General features: G+C 41.9%; 1 protein-coding gene across 3 annotated transcripts in view; it reads left to right on the top strand.

The window, feature by feature from the left end:
* VPS13A (vacuolar protein sorting 13 homolog A) overlaps window positions 1–20,351 on the top strand; it is a 138,276-nt gene that overhangs the window by 62,669 nt on the left and 55,256 nt on the right. For all 3 annotated transcript variants that reach the window (XM_081942022.1, XM_081942021.1, XM_081942023.1), the window contains exons 27-38: window positions 3,531–3,610; window positions 3,879–3,938; window positions 4,028–4,178; window positions 4,834–4,950; window positions 5,028–5,131; window positions 5,684–5,851; window positions 7,440–7,747; window positions 10,427–10,574; window positions 11,780–11,927; window positions 12,646–12,773; window positions 15,416–15,585; window positions 17,096–17,319. In XM_081942022.1, the coding sequence (XP_081798148.1) occupies window positions 3,531–3,610; window positions 3,879–3,938; window positions 4,028–4,178; window positions 4,834–4,950; window positions 5,028–5,131; window positions 5,684–5,851; window positions 7,440–7,747; window positions 10,427–10,574; window positions 11,780–11,927; window positions 12,646–12,773; window positions 15,416–15,585; window positions 17,096–17,319 (1,806 nt within the window). The remainder of the gene's footprint in view (window positions 1–3,530; window positions 3,611–3,878; window positions 3,939–4,027; window positions 4,179–4,833; window positions 4,951–5,027; window positions 5,132–5,683; window positions 5,852–7,439; window positions 7,748–10,426; window positions 10,575–11,779; window positions 11,928–12,645; window positions 12,774–15,415; window positions 15,586–17,095; window positions 17,320–20,351) is intronic.

The raw sequence follows: 20,351 nt of genomic DNA, 5'->3' as shown, positions 1-20,351 counted from the left end.
CAGCCGCCTTGAAAGAGGCGGTGGTGAGGCCCCTGCTCAAGAAGCCTTCTCTGGACTCAACGGAGCTAGCAAATTACCGTCCTGTCTCCAACCTTCCTTTCTTAGCGAAGGTTGTTGAGAGTGTGGTGGCTCAGCAGTTTCCGCGTCACCTAGAAGAAGCTGATTATCTAGACCCGCGCCAGTCCGGCTTCCGGCCCGGTCACAGCACGGAGACAGCCTTGGTCGCGTTGGTGGATGATCTCTGGAGGGCAAAGGATGGGGGTTGTTCCTCCATCCTTGTCCTATTAGACCTCTCGGCGGCCTTCGATACCATCGACCATGGTATCCTATTGCGCCGTCTGGAGGGGTTGGGGGTCGGGGGCACCGTATTACGATGGTTCCGCTCCTACCTCTCTGGCCGGACGCAATGTGTGTTGGCAGGAGAGGAGAGGTCGACCGCGAGGCCCCTTATCTGTGGGGTCCCACAGGGCTCGATCCTCTCGCCTCTCCTGTTCAACATATATATGAAGCCGCTGGGTGAGATCATCCGTGGTTTTGGGGTGGGATACCATCTGTATGCTGATGACACTCAGCTGTACATTTCCACCCCAAACCACCCCAACGAGGCTGTTGAAGTGATGTCCCGATGTCTGGAAGCCGTACGGGTCTGGATGGATGACAACAGGCTCAGGCTCAACCCCTCCAAGACAGAGTGGCTGTGGCTTCCGGCTTCCCGGTTCAACCAGCATATGCCATCGCTGACCATCGGAGATGATCAATTAGCCCCGGTGGAAGGGGCACGCAATTTGGGCGTCCTCCTTGATGCCCGGCTGTCTATGGAAGATCATGTGACAGCCGTGGCGAGGGGGGCGTTCCACCAGGTTCGCCTGGTGCGCCAGTTGCGGCCCCTTTTGGACCGGGAGGCCTTGCGTACAGTCACTCACGCGCTGGTGACGTCTCGCCTGGACTACTGTAATGCTCTCTACATGGGGCTCCCCTTGAGGTGCACCCGGAGACTGCAGTTGGTCCAGAATGCAGCCGCGCGGGTAATTATGGGGAGATCGAGGTTCTCCCATATAACACCTATCCTGCACGAGCTGCACTGGCTTCCTGTGGTCTACCGGGTGCGCTTCAAGGTACTGGTTACCACCTTCAAAGCGCTCCATGGCACAGGGCCTAGTTACCTGCGGGATCGCGTCCTGCCCCATACATCCCTGCGACCCGTCCACTCACACAGAGAGGGACTACTCCGGGTGCCGTCCTCCAGAGAGTGCCAGAGGGCAGCGCCCAGAAGTAGGGCCTTCTCTGTAGTGGGCCCCACCCTTTGGAATGACCTCCCCCCAGACATCAGAACTACAACCGACCTTCGCTCCTTCCGTATGAAGCTGAAAACCTACCTGTTTCGACTAGCTGACCTGGCATAACTCTACAACCTCCCCAGCCCAGGGCATTTTTAATTGTAATTTTAGTTTTTAAGGGTTAATTTCACTGGGGTTTTAACTTTTTTAAGTATTGTAACTTATTTATTTATTCTTACCTCCTCTATACGCTATATAATACCTTTGTATTTATTTATTTATTTTATTTATTATTCACACTTATAGACCGCCCCCTCTCCCGGAGAGGACTCGGGGCGGTGTACAGTCACTAAAATACATTATAGAATACATACATAAACAATTAAATTAATACTAGTGAAGGAGGTTATGAGACTGTAATCGAATAATAAATATAATACGTTAAAAGCCTATAAAACCCTTAAAACCCAATTAAAATAAATAAATCCCGGGAGGTCAAACTAAGACAGTGCCAGGCCAGCTGATTGAAATAGGTGAGTCTTTAACTTTTGCCGGAAGGAGCGGAGGTCGGTGGTGGTTCGAATGTCTGGGGGGAGGTCATTCCAGAGGGTTGGGCCCATCACAGAGAAGGATCTACTCCTAGGTGTCGCCCGCTGGCATTGCCTAGCAGACGGCACCAGGAGGAGCCCCTCCCTGTGTGAGCGGATAGGTCGCAGGGACATGTGTGGTAGGATGCGATCCTGCAGATAACTAGGTCCTCTGCCATGGAGCGCTTTAAAGATGGTAATCAATACCTTGAAACGCACCCGAAAGGCTACAGGTAGCCAGTGCAGCTCGCGCAGGAGAGGTGTTACGTGGGAGTAACGAGTACTTCCCATAATAACCCGCGCGGCTGCGTTCTGAACTAGCTGCAGTCTCCGGATGCGTCCCAAGGGAAGCCCCATGTAGAGGGCATTGCAGTAGTCCAGGCGAGACGTCACCAGCGCATGAGTGACCGTGCGCAGGGCACTCCGGTCCAGTAGGGGGCGCAATTGGCGCACCAGGCGAACCTGGTGGAATGCCCCCCTTGCCACGGCTGTCACATGGTCCTCCATTGACAGCCGGGCATCAAGGAGGACACCCAAATTGCGCGCCCGCTCCACAGGGGACAACTGTTCGCCCCCTATGGCCAGCGATGGAGTCAGCTGGCTGAACCGAGGTGCCGGCAACCACAGCCACTCGGTCTTGGAGGGGTTGAGTTTGAGTCTGTTGTCCCCCATCCAGACCCCGACGGCCTCCAAACACCGGGACATCACTTCGACAGCCTCGTTGGGGTGGTTTGGGGTTGAAATATACAGCTGAGTATCATCAGCGTAGAGGTGGTATTCAACCCCAAAACCACGGATGATCTCACCCAGCGGCTTCACATATGCGTTGAACAGGAGAGGCGAGAGGACCGACCCCTGTGGCACCCCACAAGTGAGTGGCCTCAGGGACGACCTCTGTCCCCCTGTCAACACACATTGCTTCCGGTCAGAGAGGTAGGAGCCGAACCACCGCAAAACGGTGCCTCCGACTCCCATCCCCTCCAACCGGCGCAATAGGATACCATGGTCGATGGTATCAAAAGCCGCCGAGAGGTCTAATAGGACCAGGATAGAGGAGCAACCCCTATCTCTGGCCCTCCAGAGATCATCGACCAACGCGACCAAGGCTGTCTCGGTGCTGTGCCCGGGTCGGAAGCCGGACTGGCGTGGGTCTAGATAATCGGATTCGGCTAGGTGTCGCGGGAGCTGCTGCGCCACCACATTCTCAACAACCTTCGCCACGAAGGGAAGGTTGGAGACTGGACGATAGTTAGCTAGCTCCATTGGGTCGAGTGAAGGCCTCTTGAGCAAGGGTCTCACCACCGCCTCTTTCAAGGCGGTTGGTAAGTAACCCTCACCCAATGATGCGCTCACCAGGCCCAGGAGCCAGCCTCGTGTCACCTCCCAGGCTGCCAGTACCCCAGGCTGCCAGTACCTCGCCTTGTACGTCGCCCCGAGTCCCTGTGGGGAGAGGGGGCGACTAATAAGTTCAAGTAATAAATAAATAAATTAATTAATTAATTTGTTACCTTAGGTTATTTAATATTTTTAAAAATTTAATTGCTTTGTATTATACTATAAGCCATTGTAATTGTGATAGTGAAATGGGTGAAATTCTGTATTTGAACCCAATTAATTTGTTTCGCAGTATGATTTTTAAAATTTTTTTTAATGTTTCTTTAATTAGATAATAAAGACAAGCCAGTTTATATTATTTCAACTCTGGATAATTCAGTGGAAGATCTTCTATCAATTGAGTACATCAAGGTAAGGGAAAGGATTCATTTTTTTTCCTTTAAACTTTCTGTAGACAATAGAAGGAATTTAAATTAAAATTAAGCACATTTATAAAGGACAGGTTTATCATTGGGTAATAGATAAACAGCTATTTCAATTGGTGGAGGAGGCTATTTGAAAAGTGTGGTAATTACTAATGCAAATACTGAGAATTGATTATAGATCTACAATCTGTATAGTTCTGTTGCAGCTATGTTTTGTAATATTTACAGTTTAAAATGTTATGTTTTTGAGATAGGCAGATATTAATGCCCCAGAACTGAAGACTACTTACCAGAACGTTCTACAGCTCATAAAGGTAATAATGATGGTTTCTATTTATATAATTGCTACATATCAGAAGGTGCTTTTAAAGCATATTATTAATAAAATGCATTTGTTCTTTAGGTTTCTTTTTCTTCTATAGATATCCATTTACATACAGAAGCACTTCTGAATACAATGAATTTTCTAAATAATCTCCTTCCAACTCAAGAGACTAATACAGTAGAAATTGTCCAGGAAAAAGAAGAAAAAAAAGAAGTTCTTAGAAAATTTAGTAAGGCTTTTTGATATCAAACTCTGTGTTGCTTCTTTTATTTCCGCCTCATTTCACATTCTGGATTCTTTAAAAGAATATTAATGAGATTATTTCAGGATTAATAGCTTCCATTTCTAAATTACTCAGGATAATTTTAAAAATGTGACTATTAGGTATTCTTATATTCCAAGTCTGAAAACAATTTTGGATTTTGTTGATGAAACAAGATAAGGAGAGAATTATACCTTTAAATTTTTATTCTTTCCATGACTGATGCTAAAACATTTATTATTTAAGAAAAGTTATCCCTTTCAAGCTGTTAAAAAAATCTGTTGAAAGCTTTATTAATATTGAAATTAGTATTAATATTCTGAAATTACTGAATTTTACTGAAATTAATATTTCAGTATCAATCTGAAATAAAATCTCTATTTATAGTTAGAACAGATGGAACAAATGATATCCTACATATAAGCTGTAATTCTTTGTAGTTCCTGTTGTATTAGTGTTTTTTTAATTATAGTTGGATGAAAGGAGTCACTAGCCCCCTTCCCCTGATATATTTTCTTATTGATTTCCTCTTCTGAATTGGGAATTAATGCAATACATTCACCTAAGGAAATTCAACTTTCTATTGGAGTTATATTTACTTGTAATTTTTAATTTCCCATAGGTTCAAAAAAATCAAAATATGAGGATGTTTGCGATCTCCATCTTTTGGTAGACATGAATTGTTTACGTATTTTTATAAGGGAACAGAAACGCTGGATCTCAGAAATTAGCATAGAAGGTAAAAATAAACAAAATTGTAGAGAAAAAGCTTTGAAAATGGGATTTTATTGATATTTATAATTTTATTATATGTAGGTCTTGACAGTGAAGTGGTAATGAAGAAAGAAACAACTGAAATATCTGCTAAATTAAAAAATATAATTATTGTGGATTGTGATGTGACAGCACTTTATAAAAAGGTACAGGTGTACTTTTAATGTGTTGATATTTACTAATTCAAAGATCAGTTGTGTTTTAGGCTTTAGGGTCTCTATAGAAAACAGTGCATTTACCAATTTAAATACTTATCTGCCCCTGGTTTAGAAGAAGATGGTTTAAATTATTCAATTTTTCAGAGAGGAAAATCGCCTTGAATATTACTTTATAACAAAGACTACAGACAAATTGCTCCTCTCAATTTAACTTTACTGTTTGCATTCTATATCTAGTTACCGCTACAGTGCACATATTGGATTGGTCCCTATATTGTACAGACTGAAATTAGCTCATACCACAGATATTTTTTTTAAAAATCTTTCCTTTTCCTGCTTTTAATATGTGCTGTATAGTTTGAAGATGATACATTTTCCTCCTACAACTTCCCATTAATTCATTGGATCAAAGCCCATTTCATGAACATGAAGGATTACATGAATAGAAGGGGAGCCATAGAATTTTCTCCTGGCATTTTTATTAAACACATAATTCTTTAAAATTAAAATATTTATACTGAAATTTGTTTTTATTTCAAGGCTCTGTATATAACTGGAAAAGAAGTCTTTAGTTTAAAAATGATTACATACACATGTGCCACTGATGGTGCTGCCATTACAAATATGAATGCTGTTGACAGCAAGATTTATTTAACTGTTGGATGTATTCAAATTGTTTTTGTCAACAAATTTGTTTCTGCAATTTTGGTAAGTCGAAACATTTCTTCCGATATTTGAACTAACACACAGCTTGGATGATTTTAAAATAATCTCATTTTGCTTACTGTACACTATAAAAACTTGTTTTAGAAATCTCTATTTATTCTCAATTGAATTGTGTATTGATAGAAGAGATTATTTAAACTATATATTGTTACCTGCACATTGTTAATACAACTTTTCAGCTAAGCATTATCCCTGAGAGCAGTTTAAAATGTAATTTGTTACGTTGTATTTAAACAATACATTCATTATATATATATTACGCTCATGTTATTAAGTTCTATACTTAAGAGGTTCTGGTGCACATCAGAGTTTAAGATTGATGTAGCGAGAGAGAATATTTTCCTATTTGATATGTGCCACTTTGAAATAGAATCTTCAAAATAATGCAGAATAGTCAGTTTATGGAAGAAGTGTAATCGTCCTCTAAAGTTACTGCCCAAGAAATCATGTATATTAATGCCTTCCTCCTGGGAGGTGGCATATGATTGGCTAAATAGTGAGTAATGTCTCATTACAGAATGGTATGGTGTCATGTGTTTTGAAAGAATAGTATATATGCCGCATTCTCAAGAGACAGGATTAGAAATCAGTGTTTCTTACTGGTTTCTTGCCTGGTGCCTTAACCATTACACCAGACTGGATCTCTTGATGGAAGGTTGTTGAGAGAGCCATAGGCACTCAACCTCAGAGGATGCTGGGTAGAACAGGGTATCTGGACCGTTTCCGGATTAAGACTGGACTATGCACTGAGACTATATTACTTGTGCTTTTGAATGATCTGTGAGAATTTAGGATGTGGGTGGAACATCCATTCAAGCACTCCTAGACCTCTCCTTGTATTTGATATCATTGAGCATGGTTTCATCAGGATTGGTTTGGGAATGGATGGCATTGTCTTGCAGTGATTCTCCTCTTCCTTCTGTGACTGGTTCAAGTTAGGGTTGTGGGAAAGAATAGTCCTCTACAGTGTGGAGCATTTCAGGGTTCTAGCCTCATTTTTCTCTTTAAATCTATATGAGACTTCTGGAGAAGATCATCCAGCAGCATAGAGTATAGTATCATCAGATACTCAGCTCTGTATCTCCAGCTCTGACCTGGCACATGACACTGATCAGCTGTTGGCTCAGAGCCTGGAAGCTGTGAGGATCTGGATGGGGCAGAACCAACTGTGACTCAACCAAAATAAGATGGAGTGTCTTGGGACTTTTGGTCCTTCTGGTTCTGGTGAGGAATCACCTTTGATTGGCTAGTATTCTGTCAGATAAAACTGGTGTGCAGTTTGTGGCCTCTCCTGGACTTCTGCTCGTGCTTAAGATGCTTTATGTAGGAACTATTGAGGAACTAGTACTTGCAAAATATGGTCCAAAAATGTTTGGACAAATTGGACTCTACATTCCTACTTCCTTCAAATCTATATTTTCCTTAACATAACAAAATGCTTGTTCCTGAAGTATTTAAATGTGAGATGAAGATAATCTGTAATGATAATTTGGAATGCATATTGGTTAATACTGCCATATTAAATATGCCTGTTATCCTTATTGCTGAACTATTTTTATTTAAATTCTAGGCTTTTGTAAACAATTTTCAGATGGCAAAGGAAGCAATTACTGAAGCCACTGTTCAAGCTGCTGAAAAAGCAGCCACAGGTGTAAAGGAATTAGCTAAGCAGAGTTCCCGAATGGCACTGGACATTAACATTAAAGCACCTGTTGTCATAATCCCACAGTCAGCGGTATCTACTGATGTTTTAGTTGCTGATTTTGGTATGATCACCATAAAAAATGAGTTTATGCTTGTGAAAACAAAGCTTCGTTACAGTGTCCCACCAGTTCTTGACAGTATTGTTGTGAATCTGAGTGAACTCAAATTATACAGGTAAATTAAAATGATTTCATAATTTTTCTAAATGTAATTTCAAACTAAGCAATTTAATTGGAAGAGTATGATGTGGTTATTGTACAGTTAACAACCTCAGCTTTATACTGTGTAACCACCCAAAAGTAATTTTGAAAAAACCCAATTCTGTACTACCATCAAATTCAGACTTTCCTAGTCATTCTTTTTATTTTCTCCTTTTTTAAAATTATTTTATAATTTCAAATTAATTAAAATATCTCCAAAAACCTTAAGTATTTTGTTTGAAAGTCCTTTTCCTTGAAAACTTGCCTTCTCAATTTAAATGTTGACAAATAGAACAAAAATCCATTGTTGTAAGTCAGTATAGATTTTTTCTGACAGCAGAGTAATATTTTTGCTTCATGAACCCTTATGTCTGAAAAATCCACACTTCTCAATGACTTTCAAAGTCTGAAGTAAAGCAAGAAGAATATAATGAATCTTTTGTATACAGCAATTGATTCAAAACCATTTTAATCTAAATTGAGTTTTTCCAAAGTATGCTGAAGAATTAAGTTAGTTCATTTGTTATACATACAATTCTAAGGCAATATTTACTTGGATACTAAACTTTCTCCATCCCAATCCCCCCGGATCTGTCATGCAGTAAAGAGATACGGTAGCTGGGAGCAATAGCAGCAATAGAAATAAGCACTGCATGACAGATCCGGAGGAGATTGGGGGTGGCGGTGGAGAAAGGGAAGAGGAACGATCTCCTCTCCATGAAGGCTTTTCTCAGTACGCTAGATTGGGAAGTTAAAAACCAGGAATGGGATACAATCAAGCTTGATTCAAAGGCTTTGGCTGCTGAGATCCCTGCACTGCTTCCCAAAAACGCTGCCACCGCAATTTCTGCAGGGCCCACTTCACCTGCCCCTTCTCAGGCAGTTCCAGACAGCAGAGACTGCGGTAACAGCGTTTTCGGGTGGCAGCACAGCGATCTCAGCAGCCAAAGCCTTTGAATCAAGCTTGATTGTATCCCATTCCAGGTTTTTAACTTCCCAATCTAGCATCCTGAGAAAAGCCTTCATGGAGAGGAGATCATTCCTCTTTCCTTCCTCCACACAAACCCCCCAATCCCCCCCAGATCTGTCATGCAGCAAAGAGATACGGTAGCTGGGCACAGTAGCAATAAACACTGCATGACAGATCCAGGGGGATGGGGGGGGGGTGGAGAAAGGGAAGAGGAACGATCTCCTCTCCACAAAGGCTTTTGATTAGGATGCTAAATATCTACTTTCTCTCCGGAAAAAGTTATTGGCATCATCAGGACCTTGGCTAGTGGAAGAAGCGTGGGATAGAAAGAAAACTTCAGAATGCGGAAGCGGTGGGTCAGGAGTCTCCCTGGAACCTGGAACCTGCTTTTGCCCTGAGACTAAGGAAGCGGGGTTGCCAACAGGACTGTGAACAAGCCCAGTTGTTCAAGGAAGCAGCCTTGCCGGGTCATTTTCTTTGGGCTTCCCTTTTGCCGCTCAGACGCCACTGTGAGGAACCGTTAATCCAAATGGAAGGGATCCCCACCCCTCCTTGCCCAGTGGGTCGTTCTCGGTCAAGCGCAGTGGCAGCCGTTCAGCAGCCCCCACGTGTCTTTTCCTCCTCGCTGAAGAGAAGAAGCGAGCCGACTGCCACTCCTTGGGCCCAGCGACTCTGTGTGATCACCGGTTAGAGGGAAGGGGGGGGGCGGAAATGAAGCACGAAGAGATATGTTTAGTCCTGCCCTGCTGTGAGAGGGGTAGAGAAAAGTGGATTTGAGGTTGATAAAAGCCTTATTCTTTAGGAAGATCAAGCTCCCACACATCACGTTTTTGCCCTCCCCGGCCCCCAGAAGCACTTTTCAGGCCTCCCAAACTCTGCATGCCCCATTTTTCACAAAAAATGGGGTGTGCAGAGGGTTTGGGAGATCTGCAGAGTGCTCCTGGGGGCTGGGGGGGGGGAACTTTGTAAAGAAATTTACCTCTTCAAAATCTTGGTGCGTTTTGTACTCCGGTGCACCTTCGGGAGAGGGTGCGGCTAATAAATAAAAATTTATTATTATTATTATTATTATTACTATTATTATTATTATTATTATTATTATTATTATTATTATTATTATTATTATTATTATTATTATTATTATTATTATACTCTCTCTTGAGCTTTAGGCTAAAAATAGTTAATATTGTTCAAATAACTAAAAGTTAATTATAAAGTAAATGATGTATTCCATCATTTTATAAGTTATAGTGCTAGTTCATATATGAACTCTCAAAACCAATTTTTAATTTTAATCCTATTAGATATTAGATTACAATATAAAGATTATTTCCAAATAAGCTTAAATTCTTTGTCAGATTTGCTTGTTAAATACAAAGTTATTCTAGATATTAAGATGAAGTTTCATAATTTATTTATCTGTTCTTCCAGAGAGGGAATCAAAAGTCTTTTCAAATAAAAGGTATATAAAATCTTTGCAACTTCTAACATGTACCAAGCCAATTCTCTATATTTTGAAGGAATGTATGGTTTGGTAAAATTTTGTAATAATACTTTGCATTCTAATAGGATTGCACCTTTCAGAATGTATTCATTCTATAGGGAATCATAGTAAATTTAAATTGCCTTCCTGTTTCTAATTTTATTTAATGCATCACTGATATTTTCCATTTTTATTTTCAGATCAAGTATTATGAGTGGATTATTACAAAATGAATTACAACTACTGCAGCCATTAAATCTTGAAGTTAAAGTTGAACGCAATTTAGCTGCTCTTTGGTATCATGAAATTCCTGACATTAACATATTTGGGCGTCTCAAACCAATTAATGTAAGTTCTTTATTTAGATGTTTTCAGAAATCGATCCCATGGACAATTTTAACACAGATATTCATAAATTATATTTTGAAAACATACCAGTAGATTTTAACATGATTAATATCAAATAGAATACAAATATTTTATGTTATGTCATACTATGTTCATAGTTATATTTTGCAACTTAACAATATATAAAGGCAAGGGGGGAGGGGGGAAGGAAATAAGGTTTTATGCTGTCTAGGGAGATTTTCAGTCATCCAGGTCATGGTGGTCCCAAAGATGCTTTTTCAAAAGGCAACTGGACTTTGTGTTGTTTTTCCTTGAAGATCTTTTGTTTCTCATCTAAGAAGCATTTTTTGAAAAAGCATCTTTGAGAAAAAGTCTTGTGCTGTATCCAGGTTGAGTTTGAGCAGTTAGTCTGAGTCTTAAAATCTATTTTTTGCCAAGGCCTGTATTTATTTATGTATTTGTTTATTTAAAAGACTTATATGGCTTCCCATCTTAAAACTAAACCTTGGGTTGTGGTTATAAAACCAAATAATATACAAAACATTGTACATATTTTATAAACTCAAACATTGTACAAAAGATAAAAAACAAAGCAAAAAATAGAAACAACAAAAATAAACTCATATAAATTTAAATCCTTATAGCATTGCGTATATCTATAAGCTACTTTCAGCCATTTGAGAGTAATTGGCATATAAAAGTGGTAAATAAGCCAGTTAATAAAAGGTCATACACGAACCATGGCATAAGGTATGTCCAAACCAATCATAAGGTGAATTTAGAACTCTCCTGATCTGTGATAGTATATACGTGCACCTATAGACACATTCCATATATATTCTAAAGACACCCACTTTAAGGATTAAAGAGTAAACGTGAGAACAGAGAAAAATGAAATGCAGACAGTGGCAATTGTTAAGAAAATAGTAGTTTATATTAGCAAAGATACTGTGCTAATGAGAGAAATCAGGGATTTTGGCAAAAGGAAAGGAGAAATCATTTTTACTGCACAAAAACATTCATAGGACAGCTTGTATTGCAAAGTCATATTTGAAATATTTCTGTAAATTAATTATTGGCATTGAAAGTGTAAATACATTTTAAAAAACAAATTATGATTTTTCCAGTGTGGAAGTAATAAATAATAATTTCAAACATTCTCAAGCAAAAATAATGCTTTGTATTACCTGATTTTTTCCCTAAAGCTGATTCTCAGTGAAGCAGATATAACTACAATGTTGAGGACTTTGAATGAAAATTTAGGAGATAGTTCTGAATCTCCATCTGTACAAGAAAAAAAAGATGTGTTAAGCATTCATAGTGGAGCTGCAAGTGTCTCCCAGCACTCTGGAGGTATGTTATTCTGTTAAACAAATTCTTCCTTTTTTGCTAGTAAAAATATGATTGTTTTTGTTCTTTAACCAATTAATTAAATAATATTTCATGTTGGTTGAAGTTGTGTGAAAGTTGTATAGTTTTATAATTAGAGCATATATATATATATATACTTAGAAGTAGATTTATTTAGTGAGACCTGATTAAAACCTCTTCAGGGTTTATTCAAAATACTGTGCTCATATTCACTGTGAGCAGAAATTGATATGTTAGCACCAAACACCTTGTTATGCCTTCTACATATAAAGAGAAACTATCTGTTGTAGAGATCCCTTTCTATCCGTAGAGGGTTTCCAGGTGATTACAGATCTTGATTTTTCAATCAGCTTCAATCGTCTGGGGAGCCTGCATGGATAGTAGAAGTTCAACTATACAGATGGTCATCCTTTACATGTGAGTGGTGAAAGGATAATGGGGTTACCACTCTTCTTCCCATTTTCCTTGCATGCAGTCAGACTATCCCTGAATATGCGAATGTTTTAAGACACACAGCTTTACAACTTTGGGTACTGTAAGCCATTTTTCTGATGAAAGCTTTTCATAGCAATAGTACTTAATACATTTTATTCAGTCAAAAGTAGATCTCTTTTAAAATGTTCTGGGTAGACTTCACTTTCTTGATACTTAATATATCCTTTGTATATGTGCTTAATATGTATGTCTCTAATATTTAAAGCTGGAACAACAGTGGTGACTTCAGCTGTGGTGGAAATGCATTCCTCAGTTAAAGTAAAAACAACATTAAAACTAGACTTTCAGTTTGATTCCCTGACTCTAGTTTTGTACAGTCCACAGTCCAAGCAGGTAAGGAAAATATATTCTTTGAAATTAAATCAGTGTAACTTTTCAACTGGCTTACTTTAATTGCATAATCTTACTTTGTGGATATTTAGACAGTGGAGCAAACATTTATCCATTCAAATCTAGTAAGGAAACAAAAAAAAAAACACAACCCTATAGTGATAATTGTGGGATAATGAAGAATTAGATTTTATTGCTTTTTTTTGGTCTTCTGTATGTGTACCTTTTTTACAGTAAAAAGATAAAGTGTAAGAAAAACTGTTCTGCTTCATTAAAACTAAATTATTGGGACATAATCCACATTATTCACATCAATACCATTTATGCAGCATAATAGACTATGTTTGTTCAGATCTATTTTTGGCTGTCTCTGATTTAGTTGAAAGAAAGACAACCTGAATTTAAGACAACACTCCATTACAAAAGAAGAATAGATGGAAATAAACAGTACACATAAATACATAAGCACATACTTAAATCTTGTGCAAGGTATAGCTTCTCCTCCTTGTTATCCTTAACATGCCATTTGTATACTACTTAAACTCTCTTCATGATCCTTAACAGAGTGAAACAGCGCATCATAAAAGCAATAAATTTTGAATCTATGTATCTCAAATGAGATACATTTGATAACTTACAGAATGCACCCCAAATATGGGAATGGAATTTGGGAAGTTTGGCTGTTTCAATGTTACTAGCTGCTGCTATGGTCATGTGATCTTCATTTTCAACAGTCCATGATAGGTTACCAGTCCTCACCCCTTCCCCATCTACCGTGTTTTCCTGAAAATACGACAGGGTCTTATTTACTTTTTACCTACAAAATATGACTTGGGCTTTATTATGGGGGGAGGGTTTATTGTTTTGGGGTTGCCGGGCGGCTGCTCTCTTGCGAGCGGGCTCCCAAAGAGCCCGGCACAGCCTCATGGGCGAATGGCTGTCGTAGCATTACAACACAACAGCCATGAAGCGACCATGCTCACGAGCAGCCACCCGGCAAACCACCTTTGCAGCCGGGCAGAGCACCACTCACTGACCCAGTAATATCCCAAAGGCACTAAGCCGCGTGGTGCTCTGCCCGGCTGGAAAGAGAGGTTGCGTGAGCACTTGTTCTGCCTCCAGCTCGCGTGCCTCCCTGCCTCACCATGCCCAACTCTCCCTGCAGGGCTGGGCCAGGGCACCGCCACCATGCTCCGAGCATAACTGGCTTCCAAACTCTGGAGATCCGCTGCCAAGTCTTCTGGCAGCGGCCGCTCTAGGACTTCGCTCTATGGTTGTGGGTTGGCTGCAGGAAAACTAGAGTCTTCCAAAAGCCAGCCCACAACCATAGAGCATAGTCCCAGAGCAGCTGCTACCGGAAGACACAGCAGTGGATCTCTGGAGTTTGGAAGCCGGTTATGCTCGGAGCGGTGGCAGCGGGGTGGCGGCGGCAATGGGGCGGCACTGGCACTCTGGCCCAGCTCTGCAGGGAGAGTTGGGCATGGTGAGGCAGGGAGGCACGCGAGCTGGAGGCAGAACAAGTGCTCGCGCAACCTCTCTTTCCCGCCGGGCAGACTGCCATGCTGCTTAGCGCCTTTGGGATATTACTGGGTCTGTGAGTGGCGCTCTGCCCGGCTGGAAAGGGGCGTTGCCAGGCGGCTGCTTGTGACAGCAGCTGCCCGGCAACCCCCCACTCCAGGTGGCAACAGCGCCACCCACCAACCTAGCGGTATCCCAAAGGCATCAAGCAATGTGTGCACCTTTGCCACCCTCCCCCAGCTCCTGCGGCTTTGCGCCTTCGGGATATCTCTAGGTTGGTGAGTGGTGCTCTGCCTGGCTGGAAGGGGGGTTTGTCCATGGGGCTTATTATTGGGGAGGACGTATATTTTTGCCCACAGGAAAAATATGGCATGGTCTTATTATCAGGACATGTCGTAATTTTGGAGAAACACGGTAGTAGCAGCCACTTGCATGTCTTATGGAAAGGGAAGAAGAGAAAAACGGAGGAAGGAGCTTCCTTGTAACATTCGTGTCCCATATCACTCCCCCTTGTGCTCTCTGACCTGTGCTGTCCTCTAGTGCACTTTCCCTGACCCATGCGACCCTTCCTGCTTTTCTTCTCGGACCCACATACCACTTCTCGTGTACATTACCATGTGCCCTTCGTGATCTGTGCCACTTCCCTATGCACCTTCCCTGCCTGTGTGTCACCACTTAGACAACCCAACACATCTTTCCAGACCCAGGTCCACCTCTAGTAAAAGACATTGAAGAACCAGTTTGGTGCAGAAATTGAAGAACCAGTTAAGGCACCAATTTGGAAATTTGGAAACTCTTGAGTTGTAGTCCTGCCTTAGGCACAGAACTAGCTGGGTGAATTTGGATCAGTCCCCCTCTCAGTCTAGGAAGGAGGCAGTGGCAAACCACTTTCAGAGAACCTTCCAGAAAAAATACAGTGACCAATCCAGGCAGTCGCTAGGAATTAACACTGAATATTTTGAAAATGTTTCTATGAAAAGACTTGTCCAGAATAATTGCCAAAGTCAAGACTGACTTGAAGGAAGGGTGGGAGAGAGGAAGGACATTTGTACATTTTGTTGTGAATTGATTGTTTACTGTATTAAGCAATGTACTGTATTAAATTATTTGCTTTCTCTTCAAAACAGCCTCAAGTTAAGGATGGACGAGATAATAGTCTGAAACTTGCAGAATTTAAATTACTGTTAATAGCTGCTGCGGCCAAGATGTTATCAGATGGGTCACTGAATGCTTCAGTTAAATTAACAAATTGCACTTTAGATGATAAACGAGAAACTGTACAGAAGGCTACACCAAGGTACTCATTTTTTTCCAAAACAATAAAACTTAAAATAGTTAACTTACGTTGAATATTTGTGCTGACAATACCAAAAAATATGTGCTTACAAATGTTAAGTGAGATAAAAAATTGATACTTTAAAATGCATGCAAATGATTTTTACTGTATATAAAAGAGATGTGTAGTTTTCACTGCTGCTAATACTTGGGACTGCATGTTGAGAGCTTTTTTTTTTTTTTTTTGCACTCTTTCTTCCTCACCCTCCAAAAGGCTAAACATTTGAATTTAATTAGTGTGGAAATTCATAGTTATGTAAAACAGTATAAAATTACATATTAATATAGTTGCATCTGAAGTTCTATCTAGTTTAAAGACATTGGATCAAGAATTTAGATTCTTGGAATATAAGAACATGCATTCATGGAAAGGGATGAAGTCTAGTGAAGATTCCTGATGAAGGAAGGGAGACAGATATTTGCTGATTTTTTTCATTCCATCTGAACTTACTATGTTACTTGAAATATTGTTAATATAAATATATTTAGCTTGTTTCTTTCTTTTTTTCTTATCTGCCACCTTTTTTTCCCCTACTATTTCTCACTTGCCTTCTGGACTAAGCCTTAATGTGGTTTGTTAAAAAATATTTAATAAATATGTGTGCATCAGTGGTGGGTTGTAGGCGGTACGCCCTGGTGTCAGAGACTACCTGAAGCACCAGGTACCGTTCCAGTACGGTGCTCCGGAGGGCCCACCCGCCCCACCTGAGCTCTTTACCTGTCCTTTAAAGCCTTTGGCGTTTCAATGTACGCTCATGGCGCATACAGCGCATGTGTGATGCTCCACCGAGCAGCTGGAGCGTCACGGAGGCTTGCAGAGCCGTCGCTGGCAGGTACGATGCATGCGTGTGCCACACGCGTTCATGTGGAGGATGCCGGGCCCCATTGCAACCATACCGGTTGCAATGCGATCTGGAACCCACCACTAGTGTGCATATATAATTGTTTCAAGTTATATTCTACATTTCCATACCTGTGAAATTCAAGGCAATTAGCAGACAAAAATAACCAAATAATATAATCCAAAAGATTTTTTTAAAAAATTGGTTTAATACAACAACTATACCTGACAGATGAAGGATATGGACATGTTAAAAAGTTTTAAAAGGTTCATAAAAGTGATAGCAATTCCCCTGATATATATACTTAATATATTCATCTTTCCAAAAATTCTCTTTAGGTTTGGCCAAAACATTTTAATTTTTTTTAGTAACAGTTTGAAATGTGAGAGGATTAGAACTCTGAACGGAAACTTCAATGTATATAAAGCTTTAAAAAATTGCATAAAACATATTTGTTTCTCAAGGGCTATTTAAATTATGGAATGACAAACAGAGCAAAAAGTAAGATGGATAAATTTCCAAATTTCAGGATTTTACGTGATTTGAGAGATATTTCAGATTATGCACATCCAGTCTTTTATTATTGATATTGTGTTTTATACGTTATTATTTTGTCAACTTGTCTTTCAGAATGGTAGAAATGAAATATGGATCTGAAAAGAAAGTCATGGTGAATATAAGCTATAAACAGGGGAGAGATGGCACCACTGTTGTGGACACAATTGTTGAAGAAACTTATCTCTGTGCTAGTGTTGAGTTTCTGCTTGCTGTTGCAGAAGTATTTCTCAATGCTAATGCTGAAAGCACTGCTGCAAATAAAAACTTCCGGCAAACACTGGCTACAAAGGAACAAGGTTAGTAATCGGTACCAGTATATTTTATATATACCTTTGGCTTTATTATGAGGCTGTAACTTCGTCTGCATGATGCTGTGATAAGCATCTTACTCAGTAATTTTATGTCACAAATTAGTCTTATGCTATATTTCAAGTGTTCCTATATTCAAATTTTGCTGAATTGAATATAATTGTAAGGGGTTATGTGATTCCTTGCTGTGCAACTCATCCTTGTTTCTGAGGAGGCTGTCTTAATTCTTAACGGATAATTAGGAGAGTGTTCTAAAGCCTGTGAAATAAATGTCAGTAAGTTATCATTTTGAAATTCATTGTTTATTAAATTATAAGTGAAAAAAGAGGAAAATGCAGGCTGCTATTTACAGTTGCGGTGTACAACATATCTTGAAATTGCAGAGGTAGAAATATTCTAAGTCCAGAGCAGTAAAATGAAGATAGAGGCAAAAAACTATAGTGAATGTTTTTATTCCAAAGTTTATAAACATTATTAATGTTTGCTAAAACTGCAGTATTGAAATATTTTAACAATCATAAAATGAATGAAAAAGAAATACACTGGGACTATAAAGCTGCCCTTTATTACAGCGGCTCCCAACCTTTTGAGCACCAGGGACTGGTACTGTGGAGAGAGTTTTTTCGTGGACTGGAGGGAGCATGGTTTTGCATGCTGCCTGCATCCCGCGGATTGAGCTTTGCTTGTTTGCATGGACTGGGGATTGGGGAACGCTGTGTTATTAGACAGCCAGTTTTTTCAATCACTACAATTTTTTAATGGAAATAATTATAAAAATTGTTTTTATAGGAAAAAATGACTCTTTAAAATGTCAGTTGGTCTTACCTGAACTGCATGTCTCGAAGATGGCATGGGAGTAGTCACACATGGGTATTAACACAGCCCTTTTGCCCTGGAGACTGAGGTAATCTTGAGGCCACACCTTCATTCCTCCTCTGACCTCCCAAATTAACTGATGGTTCGTAGCAGAGCCCCTGGAAGGAAGGGACAGAGAAACCACACACCTCCTTCCTGCCTGGCCCTGACTGACCACTGAACTAACTCAGGCCTCTGGTGCGGGGCGCCCTAAGGGGGGGGGAAGTGACTACTCCCACGCCACCTTCGAGACATGCAGTTCAGGTAAGACCAACTGACAGTCTCCGAAATGAGGCGTGTGAGGAATTACACATGGGACATACCAAAGCTAGATGTCCTAGGGAGGGATCAATGGGCCTGAGCCCTCCGAGAGTCCAGGACTCCCTGAAGGACCCTCCTCCGAAAGGCCACGTCTGCGGAGGCATACGCGTCTAGCCGGTAATGCCTGATGAAAGGCGAGGGAGAGGACTAGGTGGCAGCCCTGCAGATCTCCTCTATGAGAGCCTGCGTGGCTCAAGCTGCTGAGATGGACGCACTTCTGGTGGAGTGCGCGGTGATGCCATCTGGGGCCTGGAGCCTACGTGCCTCGTACGCCCTGGAAATGGCTGCTTTGATCCACCTGCTAATGGTTGCCGGGGAAACCTTGGCTCCCCGGGTAGACGCCTGAAGGAGATGAAGAGGGCCTCTGAACGTCTAAAAGACGCCGTGCGCTTCAGGTAGATGAGCAGGGCTCTTCTAACGTCCAGCCAGTGCCATGATCTTTCTCTATCCCTGGAGGACTGCAGACAGAAGTCCAGCAGAACTATCTCTAATGCCCTGTGGGAGAGTTGATCATGGGCATGAACGCTGGATCCAGTCTGAGGACGACCCGGTTATCCAGGAAGGTGCAGAGGTCCTCCCTGCTGGACAGAGCGTTAAGCTCGGATACTCTCCTGGCTGAGGTGATGGCAACCAGGAAAACGACCTTAAGGGTCAAGAATTGGAGGGACACCTCCCTCAAGGGTTCGAAATGTGCTCTGTCAGAGCCTGGAGGACCTGGGCAAGTCCCAGGTTGGGAATTGATGGACCACAGGGGGTTTCAGATTTGCCGCTCCCTTGAGGAAACGCTTTAGGACCGGATGCTGGAACAAAGGCGGGGAGTCCAACCCACTCCGGGTTTGCCTGTAAATAGGGCGGAGACCTGTCTCCTAAGGGTGCTGGGGGCCAGACCTTTTTCCAGACCTTCTTGTAGAAAGTCCAGAACCTGGGGCACGGAAGCCGAAGCTGGGTCAATGTCCCTTGCTTAGCACCAATCCGCGAAGGCTACCCAGGAGGCGTTGTAGATGCGAGTGGTGGACTGCCTCCTGGACGCCTCAATGGTCTTAATGATCTTCGCAGAAAAATGGACCCCTCTTAATTGTTCCTGCTCAATCGCCAGACGGTCAGATGGAGCCACTCTGGGTCCAGATGCTCCAGAGCCCCCTGGTGCAGGGACACCTCCCCTGAGGGAATCTTCCAGTGGGGAACTGAGGACAGCTCCACCAGGTCTGCTAGCCAGGGACGACGTGGCCAGAAGGGGGCCACTAGAACCATCTCTGCTCTCTCTGACACTAACTTCCTCAGAACCCCACAATGAGGGGAAGGGGAGGAAAGGCATAGAGGAGACCGGGTGGCCATCTGCAACGAAGAGCATGTGTGTCCATGGCGCCCCTGGCTGGGAACCTTAAAATGAATCTTGGCAGCTGGGCGTTTGCTGGGGTTGCGAAGAGATCCATTGCCAGGCGTCCGAACCTCTCGCAGATCTGTAGGAAGACATTGGGATGGAGTTGCCACTCTCTGTTGTCGACCGTCTCCCTGCTGAGCCAGTCTGCTTGTTGGTTCTCTATCCTGGAGATGTGTTCTGCTCTGATGGATCGGGGGTTCCTCTCTGCCCAGTTCCCCAGCCGGAGGGCCTCGTTGCGCAGGGCCTTGGAGTGGGTGCCCCCCTGTCTGTTCACGTGGGCCTTGGCTGCCATGTTGTCCGTCAAGACCAGGACATCATGGTCGGTCACAGTAGTTCTGAAGTGGCATAGAGCCAGATGGATGGCCCTGAGCTCCAAACAGTTGATGATGTTGCACAGGTCTGTTGGAGTCCAGCGGCCCTGGGCTATCTGGGCCTCCAGATGTGCTCCCCAGCCGAACAGAC

The sequence above is a fragment of the Natrix helvetica genome (genome assembly GCF_964273705.1).
Source record: "Natrix helvetica genome assembly, chromosome: 2".
NCBI lineage: Eukaryota > Metazoa > Chordata > Lepidosauria > Squamata > Natricidae > Natrix > Natrix helvetica.
This window is presented reverse-complemented; position numbering and strand designations above follow the sequence as displayed.